Source organism: Limanda limanda, chromosome 4 (assembly GCF_963576545.1).
Source record: "Limanda limanda chromosome 4, fLimLim1.1, whole genome shotgun sequence".
NCBI lineage: Eukaryota > Metazoa > Chordata > Actinopteri > Pleuronectiformes > Pleuronectidae > Limanda > Limanda limanda.
The window spans coordinates 469,852-492,925 of NC_083639.1; the positions used below are offsets into that span (position 1 = coordinate 469,852).

General features: G+C 39.4%; 1 protein-coding gene across 1 annotated transcript in view; it reads right to left on the minus strand.

Moving 5' to 3' along the window:
* Positions 1 to 23,074, minus strand: part of cntn2 (contactin 2) — a 72,171-nt gene that overhangs the window by 25,765 nt on the left and 23,332 nt on the right. Inside the window, exons 3-12 of the mRNA XM_061070418.1 lie at positions 22,079 to 22,220; positions 21,160 to 21,335; positions 20,832 to 20,927; positions 20,251 to 20,463; positions 19,161 to 19,263; positions 18,747 to 18,928; positions 18,472 to 18,608; positions 15,896 to 16,025; positions 14,758 to 14,908; positions 7,953 to 8,080 (exon numbers count right to left, since the gene is read on the minus strand). Of these exons, the coding sequence (XP_060926401.1) occupies positions 7,953 to 8,080; positions 14,758 to 14,908; positions 15,896 to 16,025; positions 18,472 to 18,608; positions 18,747 to 18,928; positions 19,161 to 19,263; positions 20,251 to 20,463; positions 20,832 to 20,927; positions 21,160 to 21,335; positions 22,079 to 22,220 (1,458 nt within the window). The remainder of the gene's footprint in view (positions 1 to 7,952; positions 8,081 to 14,757; positions 14,909 to 15,895; positions 16,026 to 18,471; positions 18,609 to 18,746; positions 18,929 to 19,160; positions 19,264 to 20,250; positions 20,464 to 20,831; positions 20,928 to 21,159; positions 21,336 to 22,078; positions 22,221 to 23,074) is intronic.

Genomic DNA, 23,074 nt, shown 5'->3' on the forward strand with positions numbered 1-23,074 from the left:
AAGTCACAGTAATCTTATATCTTCATTATCAATGTCTTGAGACCCATTTGATACAGTTTGACATGGTTGAGGTCAGTGGATAAGGAGAAATACATCCAACTGTAAGACATGCAAAAAACAAGACATTTCCTGTTGCCACCAGGGGGCGCTGTGCTTTAAAGTCATGATTTCTGTAAAGATGTCATCAAGCTGGGACTCTTGTCTCACCTGTCTAGTTTGGCCTTGATTGGACCATGTATGTGCAAGATACAGAAGCTTGTGTTTTGATGGCGTTTAATTAAACTTTGACGCCACGCCACGGTCACATGGTGTGACGAAAAATCGATTTTTTTAAATCAGTTCAATTTTAAGTTGCTCTGATGAAAGCTCTACGACAAGTACGTCAAAATGTAGAATGTGGAATATGGCCAAAATGGGCACTAAATCCAAAATGGCAGGCTTCCTGTTGCGTTTTTCATAATGCCCCTTGAGGCTTTTTTGTGCGTCTGAACATTAAACAACTGTGCATCAATTTTTCGTGAAGATCGGTCAAGTGAACTCAGGGGCTGTGTATAGGTGGCGCTGTTGAGGCATTTTGCCACGCTCATTTCAAATAATTTCTCAGACTTTTGAATTTCCTGCAAAGTTTGGTAAGAAGTTGAGCATGTTAAAAGCCCTCAAAAAGCCAATTCATTTGGCAGAGAATAATAATAATAAGAATCCTTACAATTTCAATAGGGCCTCCCACCGCTTCGGTGCTCGGGCCCTAATTACAGTTAAACCCGTAATATCAGTCGATATAAACAACAAATTCATTAAAAACCCTAGCTCCAATGAAATTGAACATCTCGTTGATAGCTCTGCAGACTCATTACGAATAACATTAGACTCAATAGCGCCTCTAAAAAAACATGTAAAACATAGTAAATTATCTCCAAGGTATAATTCCAAGACACATGAGTTAAAACAAGTATCAAGAAAACTAGACAGGAAGTGGCGTTCCAGCAACCGTGTTGAAAATCTCCTAGACTGGAAGAGTAGTGTTAAAGCATATAAAAAGGCCCTCCACAAAGCAAGAGCTGCCTACTATTCAAAACTAATAGAAGAGAATAAAAATAACCCCAGGTTTCTCTTCAGCACTGTAGCCAGGCTGACAGAGAGTCACACCTCCAACGAACCCAGTATTCCTCGATCTCTAAATAGCAATATCTTTATGACCTTTTTTAATGATCAAAAGCTATTAGAATTAACATCGACCATCTTCTGCCCTCATTTGGCACTAATACCCTACCAATAACAGAAATCTCAGAAATGGCTGAGAATCCTTTCCATTATTTAGACAGCTTTTCTCTGATCACCCGTGATCAGTTAACTAATTTTCTAAAGTTTCTAAACCAACAACCTGTATCTTAGATCCCATTCCTACAAAATGACTTAAAGAAATTCTGCCCCTAATTGATAGTTTGTCACTGAACACAATCAATCTGTCATAATCATCAGGATATGTACCAAAGTCCTTTAAAATAGCAGTAATCAAACCCCTTCTCCAAAAAACCACCCTAGACCCAGAGGTTTTAACCAATTTCAGACCTAGATCCAACCTCCCCTTCCTGTCTAAAATCTTAGAAAAAGTTGTAGCCAATCAGCTGTGTGAGTTTCTCCAAGAAAACAATATATATGAAGACTTTAAGTCGGGTTTCAGAGCTAATCAGAGACACAGAGACAGCCTTGGCAAAAGTAACTAATGTTGACCTTCTAATAGCTTCAGATCATGGATTTGTGTCTGTCCTCGTTCTGTTAGATCTTAGTGCAGCATTCGACACAATTGACCATCACACTTTATTACAGAGACTAGAACAGTTAATTAGCATTGAAAGAACCGCCCTAAACTGCTTTAAATCTTATTTTTCTGATCGCTTCCAATTCGTGCAAATTAATGATGAGTCATCTGTGCGCACCAAAGTTAACCATGGTGTTCCACAGGGCTCTGTGCTCGGCCCAATTTTATTCTCATTATATAAGCTTCTACTAGGAAACATTATCAGGACAGACTCGGTAAATTTCCACTGCTATGCGGATGACACCCAGTTATACTTGTCAATAAAACCTGAACAAAGTAATCAATTAACTAAACTTCAAGCATGTCTCAAGGACATAAAAACCTGGATGACCCGCAATTTTCTCTTATTAAACTCAGATAAAACAGAGGTTATAATACATGGCCCTAAACACCTTAGAGATACATTATCTAATGATATAGCTGTGCTAGACGACATTGCCCTTGCTTCCAATGAAACAGTCAGGAACATGGGAGTGATTATCGATCCTGATTTTTCCTTTAATTCACACTTAAAACAAATTTCTAGGACGGCCTTTTTCCACTTGCGTAATATCTCAAAAATCAGACATGTCCTTTTGCAAAAAGATGCAGGAAAAACTAATCCACGCCTTTGTTACATTCAGACTGGATTATTGTAATTCATTATTATCAGGCTCTAGCAGTAAGTCGTTAAAGACTCTGCAGCTTGTCCAAAATGCCGCAGCACGTGTCTTGACAATAACCAAGAAAAGAGACCACATTTCTCCAGTATTAGCGTCGCTATCCTGGCTTCCTGTTAAATCTAGAATATAATTTAAAATTCTCCTCCTTACTTCCAAGGCCCTTAATGATATGGAGCCATTTTAACTTAAAGAGCTGTTAGTGCCTTATCAACCCACTAGAGCACTCCGCTCCCAGAATTCAGGCTTAATTGTCGTCCCTAAAGACTCTAAAAGTAGAGTAGAGCCAGAGCTTTCAGCTATCAATCCCCTCTCCTATAATAATATTTCACTTTCAGTTCGGGAAGCAGACACCATCTGTACTGTATTGGAAAAAGTGTGGTTGAAACTATTTTGTATTTGGAAAGAAAGCTTTTGGAGCCTTGTCTAAAGAGTTTTATGACCTAAGCTGTTATATGGTCTGAACTGTGTATTGCTGTTTAACTGCCAGAACCTTTGCCACTTGTTTACCCACCACAGGAAGGAGTGTATGTCTGTTTATCTCCTTAAGAAACACATGTGAATCAGCGGTTAATGTTTAAATTCCTCTCCTTCCCTACAGAACCAGTTTGGATTGGTTCAGAGAGACAGCTCTCAGTTCTCCTATATAAGACGCTTGTATTTGACTGTTCTCTATCTTCACTCTGAGAACCTTAGGACTCTCAGTGTGTTGATCCTTTCTGCAGAAAGCCCCTTATTAAATACACGTAGATAACTTTGTTGTTTCCAGTGTAGTATATTCTGCTAATTGATCCCTTTAACATAGGTATAAATGATCTGACCTGTTAATGTATGAGTACAGAACATGGGTCTTCTTTAATCACGAGGCATGTCCTAATTAATTCATCATTAAATTTACATATTATATGCTCAGACACATGCAGTCATGTCCTGCTAAACCACGGGATGTGGGACGTTGTTTTGCCTTGGGTCGCAACCTCTCTATATAATGTGTGCTCGACTCCTGCAAATTTAGACTTCTGCATTGGCTGCACTGCAAAAACTCAAAATCTTGCCAAGTATATTTGTCTAATTTCGAGTCAAAATATCTCATCACACTTAATATAAGACAAAATCGCCTAAAGAGTAAGATCTAAACCAGATAAAGGAGCTTGTTTTAAGACAGTGCATCTTGAATATCTTGTTAAGCGAAACAGTCTTGAAAACATCTTGTTTTGAGTCATATCTCAGATGAAACAAGCTTTTTTGACATGTCATAAGGTTTTTAAGCTAACCCCCACACACACACGGAGCGGAGGAGAGGAGACAGCGTTGCCTCATGACTGTGTGTAGTGGGGGTGTGCGCATCTTTGTAGGGGTGTACTTGTGTGCCTACATGCAATTGCATGTGATTGCATGACCATATGAGTTTCGATCAAATAGTTCTCATGCATTCATTATACAAATTGATATGCTTTTGTTAAATGGCATTTAAATGGTTAAAATTCCAAAAATTAATAGGTATTTGTTAGTTGGGATATTTGTTAAAAGATTTAATTCAATGAAAGTTTAATCTATTATTAATTTATGATTTTTATGGCAGTTTTGTCATGCAACAACATGAGATGAACTTTTTTTAAACAGGCATATTAATTATGTATTTTTGTGTCTTACAGCTAACAAGTCTGCAGATGTTGACAGTCCAGACACCTACAGTCCAGCAACCTTGGCCAAGCACTACAAGACCCTACAAACTTTGTATAAAAGAAAAAATCCAAACCACCAGGATGTCTCTCATCTCTTGGATTTGGAATTTGTACCCAGAAGAACATTCATTGATTCAAATACCGTTCGCGAGGAGGACAGACACGAGAAGGTTCTATATCCTTGTTTCAAGGACATTGGACATGTAAGTCATTATTGACTGTGCATGATTAAAACCATGGTATCACACACAATGTTTAAAATACCAATTTCCTCTTAAATGATATATTCAAATGTCTGTATTGGTATATTTGATATTTCATAAGTGATGGAGGAGCTTCAACGCATTTTGGATAAGGATAATACCAACTTCATCGATGATTCTTGGTCGGAATTAAGTTTATTTTTACTTTTCAGTTAATATTGAGTTGTTCATTGTAAGCCCAGAACCTTTTATTTGAATGTTAAAATATAAAGCTTTTGTTTTAAGAATAACTTGTGTGTTAATATGCTTTGAGTGTGCCTGTGCAAAGCACAGATTTTGTATGTGTATTGTGTGTTACGTGTTAAAAATGAAGCTGTTTCCCGTTTATGCAGTCCTCTGGGACTTTTTGCTGTTTAAATACAAAAAAAGCTGGTTAAATGCAAGACTAGTTTTCATTTTTCGCGAGGAGGACAGACACGAGAAGGTTCTATATCCTCTTTTCAAGGACATTGGACATGTAAGTCATTATTGACTGTGCATGATTAAAACCATGGTATCACACACAATGTTTAAAATACCAATTTCCTCTTAAATGATATATTCAAATGTCTGTATTGGTATATTTGATATTTCATAAGTGATGGAGGAGCTTCAACGCATTTTGGATAAGGATAATACCAACTTCATCGATGAACTGAAGGGAAGATGGCATGACTTCTGCCAGAAGGTGCAGTTTTTTGGTGTATGGAAAAAGGCGCTGAAACCCCCACTGGGAATGGACAAAGGTAGGGAATGATGATGGCTATCCCATTAGTTGCTGAATTTTTTTTTTTTTTTTTAACCATTGTGTCTGTTGTATAACTTTTGATAAGATTTGTCCTTGTGCACTTTGTGTTTAAGTAATGAATCTTTTCCTGTACAGCTGAACAGGCTCTTGAGATTCTACGTGTGCTGCCATCACTGTTCCCCTCCACGTCTGCTCCTCCAAAGAGGGTGCGAGATGCGAGTGACGCTCTGGTGCATGTCCTCGAGGTGAGCTGTGTAAAATGTTGCAGGATCATTTTGACTGCAGTATCGGAGAAAATTATAACTGAAGGTGCTGCCTCTGACGACTCCCAATGTATTTCCTATTCACATACTGTATGTTCTAATCCTTCAAAGACAAAAAAAACATTGGTTTTAGAAAGAGGATTTTCACTGGGTAAATGTCTTGGCTATGTCACAGTATGTACAAAAATGGGTCCATTACATTGTAGCAGGTTTTATCACCCTAATGATAACCAAGCAAGAGTAGCCTTGGTTTTTAGTTCTTTTGGAAGGCTAGGCGTATGTAAACGGTAAATGCATTGGGGATAGTTAAAAACAGCACTGTCAGATGGAGCTTTCTCAGTACTGTAACTTTTGTCAGAATTTTGCTTTGTAAAGTTATGTGTTTGTAAACAACCCTCTAGCCTAGGTTCCAAATGACCAAAATGCATTATCCTGACAGAAGGATGTCTGTGTTATGTGTTAAAAACCAGTGGTCAGATATGGTGTAGGATAGCACTTCCTCTCTCCCTCCAAGGGTACTACAGTCCATGTCATTGCTGTTGATTCTTGGTCGGAATTAAATTTATTTTTACTTTTCAGTTAATATTGAGTTGTTCATTGTAAGCCCAGAACCTTTTATTTGAATGTTAAAATATAAAGCTTTTGTTTTAAGAATAACTTGTGTGTTAATATGCTTTGAGTGTGCCTGTGCAAAGCACAGATTTTGTATGTGTATTGTGTGTTACGTGTTAAAAATGAAGCTGTTTCCCGTTTATGCAGTCCTCTGGGACTTTTTGCTGTTTAAATACAAAAAAAGCTGGTTAAATGCAAGACTAGTTTTCATTTTTTCTGTCTTATAAGAAGTAGTTAATGTCTTGAATCTAGAACAGTATTGATTTTGTAGAGCTTACATTAAGTTAAATACCACTTGAGATGATGACAGGATGGTAAATTACGGCTTATTATGGCAAAAGAGCACTGCCTAATAAGAGTCAGGAATACTAACTTCAAGACATTTTGTCTCAAAATGCCAGTTTCTAATATTATTTCAAGTAGGTGGTGGACTTAAATCTAGAACAGTGTCACAATTATAAAACTAAAAATTAGTTAAAATCGCGTGAAACAAGCAGGTTGACAAAAAAAAGATGCTACTTTTGAGGGGAAAATACTATTTTTGAGCATCACAAGCTTATTATGAGACACAAAACATCACAATACTAGTAAAATATAGCTAAAAATGAGTTTTCCCAGCTAATTTCAGGATCACATAAAGTCTTATTTCAAGAAATCTTACCAAGCGAATTATGACTTGTTCCATTGGCAGATTTTTTTGGCTTATTATGCAAAAAATAACTTGAATTAATTTTTTTGGGCTTATTTTTGGAGTGGCCTTTTTTGCAGTGTGGGAACGTCTCCGGGTATCAAGATGCCCCTCCTGATCTGTGAACTTCTTTGTAAATAAACTTTAACTATACAAGCTAGTTCTGGGTCCACGGAATCCTTCCTTCAACTTCACCATCATGGACATCTCGGCTGCTCAGAATATATGATACCAGCCTCTTGTATTTCCAAATTTCCATCACAGTACGTTTAAGAGTAGGCTTAAAACCTTCCTTTTTGATAAAGCTTATAGTTAGAGCTGGTCCAGGCTTGTCTTAGACCTGCTCTTAGTTATGCTGCTATAGGTCTAGAAGGTTGGGGGACACATGACACACGGAGCTTTTCTTTCCAGCTTCTCCTTTCTCTTCTCAAATCATTATCACATCAAAGTAATTCATATCTCATCAAAACATATTACTGACTTGACCCCTTCCCTGTCCACTATGTGGACTATAGTGGCATCCGATATTGATGGTGGATCATGATCTTGCTGGCTGCTGACCATAGACTATGATTGCAGCAGGACTACTTGATACGAGTATTTCTCCTCAGATACTTGACCATTACTGACAATAATCCATCAATTCATTGACCCTCAGTTATCCTTCAAAATGTTTACCCTTATCAATGCTGCTAAAACCTTTATCCTGATGATGTTCTCCCCTCTACACTTGACATCTATTGCACATCTGCCCCTCCTGGGAGAGGTTTCCCTCATATGTGGCTCTCTGAGGTTTCTACTATCTTTTTACCCTGTTAAAAGGGTTTTTAGTAGTTTTTCTTTACTCTTGTTGAGGGTTAAGGACAAGGATGTCACACCATGTTAAAGCCCTATGAGACAAATTGTGATTTGTGAATATTGGCTATACAAATAAAATTTGATTGATTGATTGAGTGGCATGGACCTTACTCTTGACAAATATCTAATTGTTCCTTTGTAACAGTAACTATGTTCCTATAAAATATTACATTGCAGGCACTAGTTTAGAAAAATAATGCTGACAATTAGTTAATTGTCAGCCTTATTCTAGCTATTCCAGCTACCAGAGTTGAAACATTCCATAGAAAATCAGCTCATGTGACGTTTGATGCATGACATATCAGAAACAGCAGGTGTATACTAGGGATTTTAATTGTTATCTGGTTCCAATTTTTGTGCCAGACTGTGTGTGTGTACCTCTGACAGACAGGTGACCAGTGCTGTTGGCTTTGCCTAGATAGTTTTCGGCGAAACAGGTGTATTTCCCTTCATCTGCTCTGCTGATGTTGTGGATCCACAAGATTCCATCTGAAGTTACTGTGACTCTGAGAACACACAAACAGTGAAGAACATCTGTAGTTAGCTGATTACGGTACTGCAACCCACTTAGTGCATGCTTGTGGATGGACAAAATATAATACACAGTAACTGTCAGGTAATGCAAACAAATACAAATTCCCAAACTGTGACATAATATAATCAGTATTCATGAAAAAACATGAATACTTTGCAATTCAAAGAGACAAAAAGTGAGTATTTATATCTCCTGCTATTATGTCTACCCTTCGTACACCTGTATGATTTACCTTCATGCGACAGAGCAGTGTCCAAGTAATGTTATGACGCTCACTTTGCAATATACCCCTGCATTTAGATGTACATCCATTCAAGCTGTATTCTACAGCTCATTAATTCTACTCAACTTTAACATGGTTAATGCTAGAGATTAATTTACCCTTCCCAGCAACTTAATCAAGCTGATGTGCTGATTTTCAGAAACAGGTTCAACAGGTTGCTCTACCATTTACCTGCTGAAATAATTATCATCTGCTCATCTCAAAACTATACTATAAGGAAAATGATGTTTATTTACTGTTTATTATTAGTTTTATTCTTGAATAGTGATTCCTAAAGTTAATTCTGGGGATGCGTCAAAGTTTCAAGACTGAGCTCTATACCTGGAGTGACCAAGACAAGACACACCACAATTTGAAACCCATCCTTTGGAGATGATAAAATAAGTAAATCATTAAAGTTAGGATTTAATGCTGTATGTCCATTTAGGGATGTTGACTAAATCATCTCAGAACAACCGACACAAAGGGTAGAGTTAGATTAGTATGTGACCTTGTCACTCTCTGCGTCATACAGTGAGGAGCAAACAGAGAGAGACTTAAGAGTGATGATAACAGGAAGACTACAAGACAAGAATAATACAGACACATTTAAGGGTGTTTCACAACATAGTGAACAATGACATAAAAATGACATGCAGACGTGCACATCAATACAACACAATCATTCACGCACACAGAATATATAACCATATATACACATAGATACTGTATATATAAAAGTTTGTGCTGTGTCATATTTAAACTACACAATATTATCAGTCGGACACAGCCTTATCATATCCAGCAATGTTTTGCAGATATACTCTATGCCACATGTGTCAAACTCAACCCTCCACTGCCTCCTCTGCTTCTCCGAGCAACAACCCCCCACCTCCCCCCATCACCCCCTGCCCCGTCACCACCTCCCCCCACTCCCCCGCTGGCTTTCACCACAGACCTTTTCACACCTCCCACCCCCAGGACATCCTCACATCACCCACAGCCCCCAACCACCATCCTCATCACCTCCACCCTCAAACCCACCGTTGACATCCCCCACCCCCCAGTCTGGACTCCACATCACAGCCAATCAGGTGAGGAGAGAGCTGGAGAGGCTCAAACAGAGGAAAGCTGCGGGACCGGACCGCATCAGCCCTCGTGTGCTGAAGGCATGTTCAAGCCAGTTCTGTGGAGTTCTCCAGCACCTCTTCAAACTGAGCCTACACATTCAGAGAGTGCCAGTGCTCTGGAAAACATCCTGCCTGGTCCCAGTGCCCAAAAAAGGATGTCCTGCTGCACTGGAGGACTACAGGCCGGTGGCACTGACCTCTCACATCATGAAGGTCATGGAAAGACTGGTCCTGGCACACCTCAGACCGCTGGTGTGCCCATCAAGACCCCCTGCAGTTTGCATATCAGCCCCATGTTGGGGTTGATGATGCAATCATCTACCTGCTGCAGAAGGCTTATTCCTCCCTGGACAGTCCCAACACCTCAGTCTGGATCATGTTCTTCGACTTCTCCAGCGCCTTCAACACCATCCAGGCCAGACTGCTGATGGCCAAACTGGAGGGCATGCAGGTGAGTGCTCCCCTCATCACTTAGGTCGATGACTATCTGACGGGCAGACCGCAGTTTGTGAGATTACAGAACTGTGTGTCTGATCGTCTGATCAGTAACATTGGGGCCCCCCAGGGAACTGTACTGTCCCCCTTCCTCTTCACCACATACACTGCTGACTTTAAGCACTGCACTGAGTCGTGTCATCTGCAGAAGTTCTCTGATGACACGGCCATTGTGGGGTGTGTTGAGGGCGGGAGGGAGGCTGAGTACAGGGACCTGGTTGACCGCTTTGTGAAGTGGTGTGGGGAGAACTGCATGCAGCTCAACGTGGCGAAGACGAGGGAGATGGTGGTGGACTTCAGGAGGAACAAGCCCCTGCCCTCTCCTGTCTGCATCGGTGGGACGGATGTGGAGGTGGTATCTGCATACAGGTACCTGGGTGTCACACTGGACAATAAACTGGACTGGTCCACCAACACACAGGCCATCTACAAGAAGGGCCTGAGCCGGCTTTTCTTCCTGAGGAGGCTCAGGTCCTTCAATGTTCTATACGTCTGTTGTGGCGAGCACCATCTTCTTTGCTGTGGTGTCCTGGGGTGCGGGCATCAAGGCAAAGGACGCCAACAGACTGAAAAAACTCATCAGGAAGGCAGAGTCTGTGGTTGGCTCTAAGCTTGTCACTCTGGAGGAGGTGGTGGAGGACAGGATGCTGGCAAAACTGCTGGCAATCATGGACAATCCCTCTCACCCCCTCCACAAAACACTGGACAAGCTAAGGAGCAGCTTCAGCCACAGACTCATTCAACCCCGCTGCTCTAAGGAACGATACAGGAAATCGTTCCTCCCAACCGCAATAAGACTGTACAACTCATCTACCTCTGTCAGAGCCACCATAACAGAACTGCACTAAATATACCTGTCTCCTTGCACTGTGTACCCTGTACAACAGTCCGCTCCATATACACTTACTTCACATCATATGTGATATGTGTTAATATAAACCATATTGATATTATATATCATTTTATACAATAATATTGTCTCTTGCACACGCTGTCTACATATTCTTACACTCATAGTATATTATATTATCTATTGTATAGTCAAATACTTATATTTATACCTCTACTATATATCATATATTATATCATACTCTCTGTATATTCTTTGTATATATAAGTCTATATACACATATATATACATGTGTAGATGTTATTATTATTATATTTACTATTATTATTATATATTGTGTCTGCCATTATTACTATATACTGCTATTATATTGGTATAATTACTATCATATATAAATATATATTATGTTATATACTATATATATATACTGTACTATTTTTATATACTGTCTAACAATAACATTACCATCATATCATCAGTACTATTACCATCATCTTGCCACTGCACCTTATCCACCTATTTATCTTGTGTTTCTGTTTTTATTCTTTCTACCTCAATATTTTTTATTTCATTCTATTGTATTGTATTTTATTGTATTAAAATATACCAGCTGCTATGACGACTTAATTTCCCTTTGGGGATGAATAAAGTAATCTATCTATCTATCTATCTATCTATCTATCTATCTATCTATCTATCTATCTATCTATCTATCTATCTATCTATCTATCTATCTATCTATCTATCTATCTATCTATCTATCTATCTATCTATCTATCTATCTATCTATCTATCTATCTATCTATCTATCTAATGAATTATCTTTGGCCCGCATGATAAAATCTATTTACTATTAGAGCTGGCCCGCCGGCAGTGTTTTGCAAGTAGGGGTGCAACGATTAGTCGACGTTGTCGACAAAAATCGATGACAGGAATAGTCGCCGACGAATTTACTAGTCGATGATTCGTTGGTTACGTCATAGCACATGTTTTTCGTGCCGCGCAGCGGAACTAAACGTCGTTTTACCGGAGGTGCTGATGCAAGCACCTGAGGAGTGAGCCATCTCGCTCCCTTCCTATTTCTGAAACTTGCGCATGTGCAATAGCGTCAAAACACGGTCCGATGGCGGCCTCCGCTGCAGCAGCATCGCGCACCAGAAAGTAAAAAGTTCCGGAGAACTTCACCCGTAACAGCCCGAAAAAAACTACCTGCAGTATCTGTTGCAGCGGACCTGCTCTCCATGTAAGCAGGACACGCGCACTTGAGGAGGAGGAGTCACGTGTGACTTCGTAACGGAGACGATGCAGACTCGCCTCTGTCAGATGTTATATATACACGTATATACCTGCGCGCAGGATTCTAGCATCCATTACAATAATATGGTTTAAACTTTTTATTAACGAGTTTAAAAGCGTTATGTTATCCTATTGCCTGACAAACGTCTTTTTTTAATCACAATTATTTAGTCAGAAGAAGACTGTAGTTTAGTTTGTTGATGTTTTTATTGCTGTTACTTTCCCTGTCATTTTTGTTAACAGGAAAAATGAATACTTGATTTTTAATTTATTTGTTTTATTAGCACTTTGCCTGTCCTTGGTTTTAAATGGACAAAAACTTGATTTGTCTTTGCTTTTGTGTCAGCAGTACCCTTATATGCAACAAAGTTTATTAAAAGACATTTTTTTTGAATGAAGTATCAATTTTTATTGCCTTTATTTTCAGTCATCACATGCCTCGAACAACCTCAAGCTAAATTTAAAAGCTGTTTGCTAAATAAGAGCAATTGAGAATTTGTGTCATTCATAATCCGATTAGTCGATTAATCGTTTCAATAATCGGTGACTAATCGACTATCAGAATAGTCGTTAGTTGCAGCCCTATTTGCAAGTTCTCAATACAAATAAGTATTGAGAATTCCTAAGGGTCAGTGAACAGGTCGGGATGGGGCACGTGACAGTTCTAGACAAATAGCTGGGGGATTGTGTGGGATGGCAGGCTCTCATTGGCTGATGAATGGGCGGGTCAAGGGTGAATGACAAATCCCACAAGGCACTGCCCGTGTGTCGGCACGTCAATCTCGGGCCCGCGAAAGCAATCCCTCTCCCCAAAAAATGGCTAAACGAAAGGTGGAATTTGAAAACAGGAGTTTTCAAGACAGGTGGGAGGCACAGTATATGTTTGTGGGTGTAAAGGGCAAAGCTGTGTGTCTTCTGTGCGGCGACGGTGTGGCTGTAATGAAAGAACACATCATGAGAAGACACCATTAAACGAAGCACCAAGACCGATACAAACATCTGGACACGACACAGAGGCTACAGAAGGTAGAGGAGTAGAAGTCGGATGTCACAGCAGGCTATGTTCACTGAAGCCAAATCACAAAGCGAGGCTGCTGTTAAGGCCAGTTTTATTGTGGCAGCAGAGGTTTTAAAATCAGCCCGGCTTACCAAGGGGGAATTTGTCAAAAACTGCATGATGAAAGTTTGCGACGCCGTGTGCCCAGAAAAAAGGCAAGCATTTTTAAACGTGAGCCTAAGCCGAAACACCGTTGCTGACCGTGTGCGTCACCTGGCTGCCAATCTCCAACAACAGCTTGTGGGAAAGGGAAAAGATTTCATCGCATACTCCCTTGCGGATGAGAGCACCGACACTTCTGATACTGCCCAGCTGTCAATTTTCATCCGTGGAGTGGACTTAAGCCTGTTGTTAGTTCCAGGTTCAATATATGCACTAAGGTTCTTTCAATAAGTTCTCAATAAACGTTGAACCTTTCTGGTCCTTGACTGCTCACGGAGCAGCAAACAATGCTTTGACGCATTTTCAGTTTTTAATGCAGTTTCATTTTTGCATTTTTTTCTCTTGATACTACAGGACATTTGATTTTTCTTTGAAGTAAATTATTTTTGGCTGTTGTTTGCCTTTAGAAAATGTTTTCACTTGAAATTACTCTGTAAATAATGCAGATAGAGCCATACGTTTTTCTTATTACTTTTATATTTACTTATGTATTATTAACTATTTTTATTTCATTTATTTTATCATTAATGTTGTTTTATCTGCAATACTCTGTAGGCCTTGTTAGTTCCCGGATCAATATATGCACTAAGGTTCTTTCAATAAGTTTTCAATAAACGTTGAACCCTTCTGGTCCTTGACTGTTCACGGAGCAGCAAACAATGCTTTGACGCATTTTCAGTTTTTAATGCAGTTTAATTTTTGCATTTTTTCTCTCTTGATACTACAGGACATTTGATTTTTCTTTGAAGTAAATTATTTTTGGCTGTTGTTTGAAGTTGAACGTTGAACACTTCTGGCCCTTGTAGAATTCTCCATGAGCCTCGGTTCATCACCGATGATGTGTCCAAGTTGCACCAAAGCTGCTTTATATACAAAGTACCCTGAGATAATTTGTTATGATTTTCTGTTTTGTAAAATTTGACATCTGTCTTACCTGGACACAGCTCAATTCCAAGGGTATAACTCCACAAAGGTTGTTTTTATGTGGGAAAAAACCATGAGAGTGACTGTACAGTCAACCATCATGTCTATGCAACATTATGAGCAAAGAGTTGTCAAAATTTTGTGCATGTCTAGTCTCGTGTTATACTGAGGCAGACAAAATGTCAGGACTCTGTGTAAAAGTGACCGGAGCGATCCGGAAACATGATCCGACACCGTAACCATCTGCTTGACAATGCATGATTCCGAGTCTTAACCAGTTGTAGGACATAACGTTGACATGAGTCATAATGAGACTATGCTCTGTAATATAGAACCGGGAATATGAATAGAATATTCTATTAGCAACTGATGTAAACATCATAATTGAAATAATGTCTAATTTAGAATAAGGTCAATAGAATGAATATTTCTTTCTATGATCACATAGTCAGTGACCCAGTTACTGTACTACCTGCTGCTGTTGGTGAGTAGCTCTGTGCCACGGCTCCAGAACAGACTAGGCTTTGGGGCAGCTCGAGGGCGACACTCAATCATCACCTGTCCTCCTCTGGCTGCTGGAATAAGCCTTCGTACTGGATTCAATCTGAAGTCTGGGGCCTGAACTGGATGAATAAAGTTCGAGAGCAGCACAGCACAGGGAGTTGAAAGGAGAAGATTGATGGAAGAGACACAAAAAGGAAGACAGACAGAGGACGGTAAGGAGTTAGCTTAAAGGGATAGTTCACCTGAATTTTTTAATTAACCCATTACCTGCTAGGAGTCTCAGTGGTAAACAGTGTTTCAGCCAAAGTGACCTCTTCTTCAGACGAAGTAAAAACAACAGAAAAAATACACAACATGCAACCATACTGCTCGTGTGGTGACATCCAAGTGTCCACAAGCCCCAACATTCATATTTGACTCGTAACAGCGCCTTTTACACCGTGTTTTAAGCCTAAAAGACAACTAGGAATATGGACTCAAAACACTTCACCAACCCCTCCATTGGCATAGTGGTGAGTAGATAATAAGTGAATTTTAGTTGAACTATCCATTTAAGGAAGATGGAGGAAATATGTTATTGAAAGACAGAATGTTGTTCATTTGAGCAGAGAGTGTCATAAAATGTGACTTGTATTTGCATAAATACAGAAAGAAAATGGAAAAAACTCTCCTACGAAATCCCTAAAAGGCAAGCAAGATAGTTTTACTTTTAGATGTTGTAAAATGCCTTAACTACTCCAACACATTTGCATGACAGAAAATGCATATAACTTTATGACCTTGTACCTAAGAGTAATGGAGATATTAAATATCACAGGAAAAGAAAACACACAATAAATAAATGATGAGAAAGAAAACCATAATTTGAAAACTACAAATGCTTGCCTTCACTTAACTCATATACAAGATCTAATCGATCATATTTTTACTAGGCATAACAGGAGGTTTTCATTGAATGTGTCACTGGATGGCATGGATATTGAAAAAAATCTTGAAATGAAACAGTTTAAAATATGCAGCATGTTGTTATTTAAGAAGAGAACTATATTCCATACATTGATTCAATCCCAGAAAATGAAAAGTGGCACTATTGAGCCTCCTCCTACCCTGGACTCTGAGCTCAGCAGTGGAGTAGATGGTGCCATGCTTGTTTTCAGCCACACACTGGTACATTCCAGAATCCTCCAGGGCCAGGTTACTAATCTTGAGACGAGCTCCATTCACCTCCACTCTGTCCTGTGGGGGTTAACAGGAGAGGTTATGTCGGAGTTGGAAAAGACAAAAGCAAATTAAGGGAGTTGGGTGAAGTGAAAGGATGTCTGACATGTAAAATGAAGCATATTTACACGGTATATGTACACCCAGTAAATGTTTAATAAGTCAAGAAAAAACACAATATTGTTCGTTGTATTAAGCCTGCTAAAAAGTTACCTTGTCTCATTATCCTTCCAGCTGTTACTCACAGATGCAATAATAATAATAATAATAATAACAATACTTATATTATTATTAATAATAATAATGATAATGATAATATCTAAACATATTTATGGTCAATAAAAATTATGGTGGAGTCGTAATTTTGTCGTCTTATACAAGAATCCTTTGAACCAACCACTAGCAAGCACTGAGAAACCACTGAGACATTTAAGCAGATCACAGTTTTACCCCAGAGACAGAAAAGAAAAAACTATTTTTGTTCTGATTCTGATTGTGCATATGATCTCTTGTTTATTTTCATGTAATCATTTTCCTATACTTTCTTACCTGTTCTGGGTTTAATTAATCACCTTATATAAAATAAATGCATTTGCTCTGAGTGGAAGTTTCATGTTAAATGGCAATGATAATGACAAAAACATTAGACAACTAGGGCTACGTTGTAGCACTTGCGGGCCCGAGCACCTGCACGTTGACGCCTGTTGCGGTAGGGGGAGAGAGCGATCGATGACCATGCGCACGTATCAGCGTTGCATGCGTTTTGCGCTCTGCGGCAAGGATAAACGCTTCACTTCCTGTAGCCACCAGGGGGCACTGTGATTTCAAGTCATAATTTCTGTGTAGATGTCATCAGGCCGGGACTCTTGTCTTACATGTCTAGTTTGGACTTGATTGGACAATATATGTCCGAGATACAGAACCTCGTGTTTTGACGTTTAATAAAACTTTAACGCCACAGTCACACGGCCTTAAAACCATATGAAGATCTTCGGGGGGGGGGGGGGGGGCTGTTGATACACACATGTAGTTTGAGTGAGATAGAACCATGAACACTGAAGTTACAGCAATTTCGTGTTTCACGGAGAGTTGATGAACTTTGACGCCACGCCACAGTCACACGGTGTGACGAAAAATCAATCCCTAAATCAGTTTTAATCTCCATCTTGTTGTGATGACACTCATCTGAATTCAAAGTTGAACTGATGAAAGCCCTGGGACAAGTATGTCAAAGTAAAAATGGTGAATATGGTCAAAATGGCCACTAAATTAAAAATGGCGGACTTCCTGTTTGGTCTAGCATATATATCCAAGAGACTTATTTGTTTGTAATGAAAAGACACATGTCCCCAACGATTTTTGTACATGTCGGCCAAACGTGGTGCCGGGGCTGCCCTTTAGGGGGCGCTAGTCAGTTATGTTGCCACGCCCATTCCTTACAACCATATGAATATCTTCAGGGGGGGGCTGTTGATACACACATGTAGTTTGAGGGAGATGGAACCATGAACACGGAAGTTAGAGCAATTTCGTGTTTCACGGGGAGTTGATGAACTTTGATGCCACGCCATTAATATGGCGTCTGACGAAAAGTCACAGTAATATTATATCTTCATTATCAATGTCTTGAGACCCATTTGATACAGTTTGACATGGTTGTGGTCAGTGGATGAGGAGGAATAAATCCAAGAGTAAGAGTGGAAAAAACAAGACATTTCCTGTAGCCACCAGGGGGCACTGTGATTTAAAGTCATGATTTCTGTGTAGATATCATCAGGCCGCGACTCTTGTCTTATGTGTCTAGTTTGGACCCGATTGGACCAAATATGTCCGATATACAGAACCTCGTGTTTTGATGGCGTTTAATCAAACTTTGACGCCACGCCACGGTCACACGGTGTGACGAAAAATCTATTTTTTAAGTCAGTTTTTTTCTCCATCTTGTTGTGATGACACTCATCTCAATTTTAAGTTGATCTGATGAAAGCACTGGGATAAGTACATCAAAGTAAAAATGTGGAATATGGCCAAAATGGCCACTAAATCCAAAATGGCATTTTTCATAATGCTCCTTGAGACTTTTTTGTGCGTCTGAACATTATACACCTGTGTATCAATTTTTCGTGAAGATCGGTCAAAGTGAACTCGGGGGCTATGTATAGGTGGCGCTGTTGAGCCATTTTGCCACGCCCATTTCAAATTACTCCAGAATACGTAAATTTCTCTGACTTTTGAATTTCCTGCAAAGTTTGGTAAGAAGTTAAGCATGTTAAAGGCCTCAAAAAGCCAATTCATTTGGCAGAGAATAAGAATAATCCTTACAGATTCAATAGGGCCTCTCACCATTCGGTGCTCGGGCCCTAATAATACAATTTGGTTAACTGAACATTAGTGGATGTGGAGGAAGATGATGGAGAGGACTAAGAAATGGTAAATATTGGAATTGTTGGTCTGCATTTGTTACCTGTGTGCTGAGAGGCTGTCCATTGCGTAGCCAGTGTATAGAGGGTCGTGGTTTACCAGCAGCAACACAACTCCAATGCAGCTCTGAACTGATCTCCACCTCTGAGTCACTCATCACCATCAACCACTCTGGCTGAGCTGGAGAGTTGGAGAAAAGTTAGGAGAGATTTGGAAATCTGGACATGTAAATTAAGTGAAATGAGGAAAAACCTCATAAAGCCTTATAAAAATAATTCTTAGCTTCAATAAAAACAGATGTCCACAGCACATCCTCACCTTGCACATTGATGCGTCCCTGGTATGTATCACTTCCTTCTGAGTTGTAGGCTTCACACTCGTAAACACCCTCATCATCGAAGGACAGCTCTGGCAGGATGAGGGTGGGACCCTCTGCAGAGGAGCCAGCCTTGGAGGGCATCAGTCCGTCCACCTTCTTCCATCGCAGTTTCGGTACTGGACTGTTTAAAAAAGTAGAGGTAATATGAACATTTGAAGTAATGTAAAGTAATATTATGTTTTTTAGAAAATAAACAGCAAAGGGACCTGAGCTGGTTAATCAAAAGAAAGAAAACGGTTATGAGACAGAGTTGAGTATGATTTAAAAAGTTTGACGGACCAAAAGTTGAACAAAGCACAACTGAGAATAGTTTGCAGACACATCATTGAAAGATTTTCAAGTTGGAAGCTTACTTTCCATAGGCAAAGCACTCTAATTGGGCGGTGTGTCCTGCCAGAGCATAAGTCTCTGCTGGGAAGCGCACTTTAATGCTTGGAGCTGACTTCCTGGAATTGGCTGAAAAAAAAGTAAATATTGTTATACAATAAATTCTATTCAAATCGTATTCTCATCTAAGACCTGGATAAAGTAGCCCACTACTACTGCTACTTTAATGTACAGTATATGTACATTTTGTACTGTATGATGTAAGGTATTGTGGACCCATACAGCACGACCTCTCTGTATTTGTCTGCAATTATCCTTGCCTCAATTCTGACCAGTCTCCCTGTTTGTTAAGTGCCTCATAGCTTGTTGCTGCTCCCATGCATGCTTCACAAACAAGAGAATCTTTGTCCTCTACTCTCTGTTTCCTTAAAATGACAATAGGCAGCAGCGTTCGTTTACTCAAAGTGGTTTCCATCTGGTCACTCGAACATCTCTGCAGAAGACTTCTGAAGCTCTTATTGAGTGACCATTATGTTTTGGTCACTTGCCTTAAACTGTCTTTCTTGCCTGGTTATTCAATATGGCCGGTTTTGGACTTCTTCCATTTCACAATTATTGAGGCCACTGTGTTCCTGGAAACAACCAAAGTTTTAAATATGCTTTTATGTCATCACCCTGATCTAATATATAATTGTATCGCAGAGGTCAACAGAGTTTGTTAGATCTAACAACTTGACATGCAAAGGGAATTGTGGAACCTGATAAAACTGTGTGTCTTTTTGAACAGTGTATAATTCAGTTTCTTCAGTCTTCAGTCAAGTTCAGGACACATCTCAAGTATTTGAGTGCAACAGCAAAGGGTCTGACAACCTTCATCAATGAGATAAATTTTGAATAAATTTCACTTAATTATTATAGATTATTGACAGTGGTCTAGTGGTTCCTAATCTATAAAATATTTCTATAAAAATCTATTAATCAAAATCAAAGCAAATTGTATCATAAAATGTCTTAACTTTGTGTATGGCTGATTATAAACAATAATATAAATTACACAAGCAAGCCTAACTTATAACAAGTTGTTGAATTGATTGTGCTACACACTCAATGTCATACCATCAGGTAGCACAGTGAGCTGGTTGGCTTTGCTGAAAGTGCTCTTGGTGCTGATTTCCATGTTGATAGTGGTGAAGCAGAAGTAGTTCCCTGTGTCATTTGGCTCTGCTTTAGCCACATACAGGTTCCCCGTGAGCTGCGACACAAACCAACGGCTATTTTCTTTCTTGATGAAGTTGGGAAACTCATTGATGTACCAGCGGTAGGACAGAGCTAGAGAGAAATTGGTACAAATAATGCTTATAATCCAGTGGGAAAATAGTAGGGTTTTACTTAATGAATATTAGTCAGTAGAGTCAGTTGAATGCATATATTTATTTCCTGGAAACACTTGATTTCATATGCACCTGGTTAATAATCCTGCCAATTCAAAAGCCCCTGACATGTGAACCAGCATTTGACTTAAAACCCACCTGTCAGCTGTATCTTGTCTCTGTTATATAAAAGCTCTTTCTCAAGAATGTTACAACTAATTTCCACCTGCCTGAACATAGCTTCTGTGCTATTTCCACATTTCTGTCATTCAAAACAGTAAAGTAACACTGTTTAGATCCCCCAACAGTAGTAGGAAAAGGGAATACCTGGGTAATGTGGAGGTGGCTGGCAGGCCAAGAAAGTTCCCATACCCTCATATGCTGTCTGCGGACTCCTGCTGTCAGGAGGGAAGTCATGGACGTCTGGAGAAAGATGCAAAAGTAGAAAAAAGTAAGAATTGGAAAAAAGATTAACATTACATAAGATTAATATCATATACACATTGGAACCAATATAACAGAATTGGAAGTAACCAAAAAACAAGAAGAGTTCAGTTAAATTCTGTATTGCTTTTAATGCCTTTTATCTCTGCCTCAGTGACCCATTTAAACAGCTCAAACTGTATTAAAGGTTGTAAGCCCCTTGCATTCTCACAGCCAAATTTGAGGTTTGCTGCTCTGCTGATGATAATTCCACAACGGTTGATGGCCAGACATTGGTAGGAGCCTGTGTCTCGAAAAGACTCAGGGCTGCTGATCACCAGGTTACCAGCCACAAGGGTATATCGCAGGTCCAAACCAAGTGGGACATCCGTGCCATTCACAAGCCATCTACGGGATAAAATGATAGCACAATTACAAGCAAAATATCATAAACATAACACAACTAGAATGGTACTCAAGGAGCACAGACCTCTGCCAAAATCTCCTTATGAAACTACGGTTAAATTCACAGAATCTGATTTTTTATTGGATCTGCACAATATTGCACACATTCATATATTAGTCCCCTAAAATGCCCAATTTTGTAATCAAGATCTATGAGAAATTAACGAAAATGTTGCCAAATGCCCTATCTGGATCGGCCCCCTGATCTTTATGCACATCAAAACTTAGTGGGTTCTTTCCGGACCCATATTACATCCTTCCACCAAGTTTAGGGTTAATTCATCCAGTAGTTTTTATATTAGTTTTACTAATCCTACTGAATAACCGACAAAAAAAAAAAAAAAAAAAAATGACCTTCTTGGCAGAGGTAATCACAAGGGTCCAGAATGTGCTTATAATACTTCTTTTGTATTAATTTTATTGTAATAATTATACGACTAATAATTCCTTATTTTATGTAAATCTAGGCTTTTCCAAAAATTCTTACTTGGGACTGGATACAAAAGGACTGAAGGGTCCATCAGTTCCATTGAATATATCAACAATTCAATTTGTAGTTTATTTGTGAGTTATGTTTCCTAACATCCTGAGAGACATTTATTATATTTAAGAGAGATATTTAAGCCTTGAGTAAATAAGGCGTGTGCGTGTGTTTGTGTGTGTGGGGGTGTGTGTGTGTGTGCCACCTGTAGGAAGCAGCTGGACTTGCTCTGGCTTGACAGCTGAGGGTAACTTTCCCTTCACTCAGGCCCTCTGGGTAAATTGAACTGCTTGGCTGTTCTTCAAACACTGGCCCAGTGTCATGACCCGACACACACACATCGCCACCTGGACAGATTTGCACAATGTACAGAACTACAATTACCAAATTTACCACAGATTCATAATAGGTTGCTGTGACCGTTAAGTTTGACCCCTGCAACATAATCATTTATCTTGAGTAAAAATGACAACAGATCAAAGTTGAAGAAATTCCCTCAACTCGATGTTGAGATATCACATTCAAGATGCCAAACATTTTTTTTGAGGTGACCATGACCATGACCTTTGACCTACAAAATCGAATCAGTTACTCAGTGAGTCCAAGTGAACATGTGTGCTAAATTTGAAGAAGTTTCGTTGTGATGTTCCTGAGATATAACATTCACAAGGCAGTGACCTTTCACAGTGACCTTTGACTGCCAAATTCGAATCGGGGTTGTCCATGAGTCAAAGTGAATTGTGCCAGATCTAAAGAAAGTTCCTAGTCCTGATATATTATATTCACAGGAATGTTAGGTCAATGTGACCTTGATATTGACCTCCAGGCACCATAATCTAATCAGTTCATCTTTGAGACCAAGTGAATTTTTGTACAAAATTTGAAGACTTTACCTCAAGCTGATCTTAAAATATCTTGTTCAAAAAACGCAAGAACAACGTACTGGAGAGAAGTCTTTGATGCCCTCAAAGAGTGTTCCAACAGGACATCCCACAAGACCCCACAGTAGCACTACTGGGAGCGATGCCTGAAGGCCTGGACGGGAAGGCCAAAAAATACCTGCTAAACATGCCACTCACAGCAGCATTGTTAAATGGTAAATGGATTTGTATTTATATAACGCTTTTCTAGTCTGATGAAGACCACTCAAAGCTCTTTACAGTACAGTTTCACATTCACCCATTCACACACACATTCATAC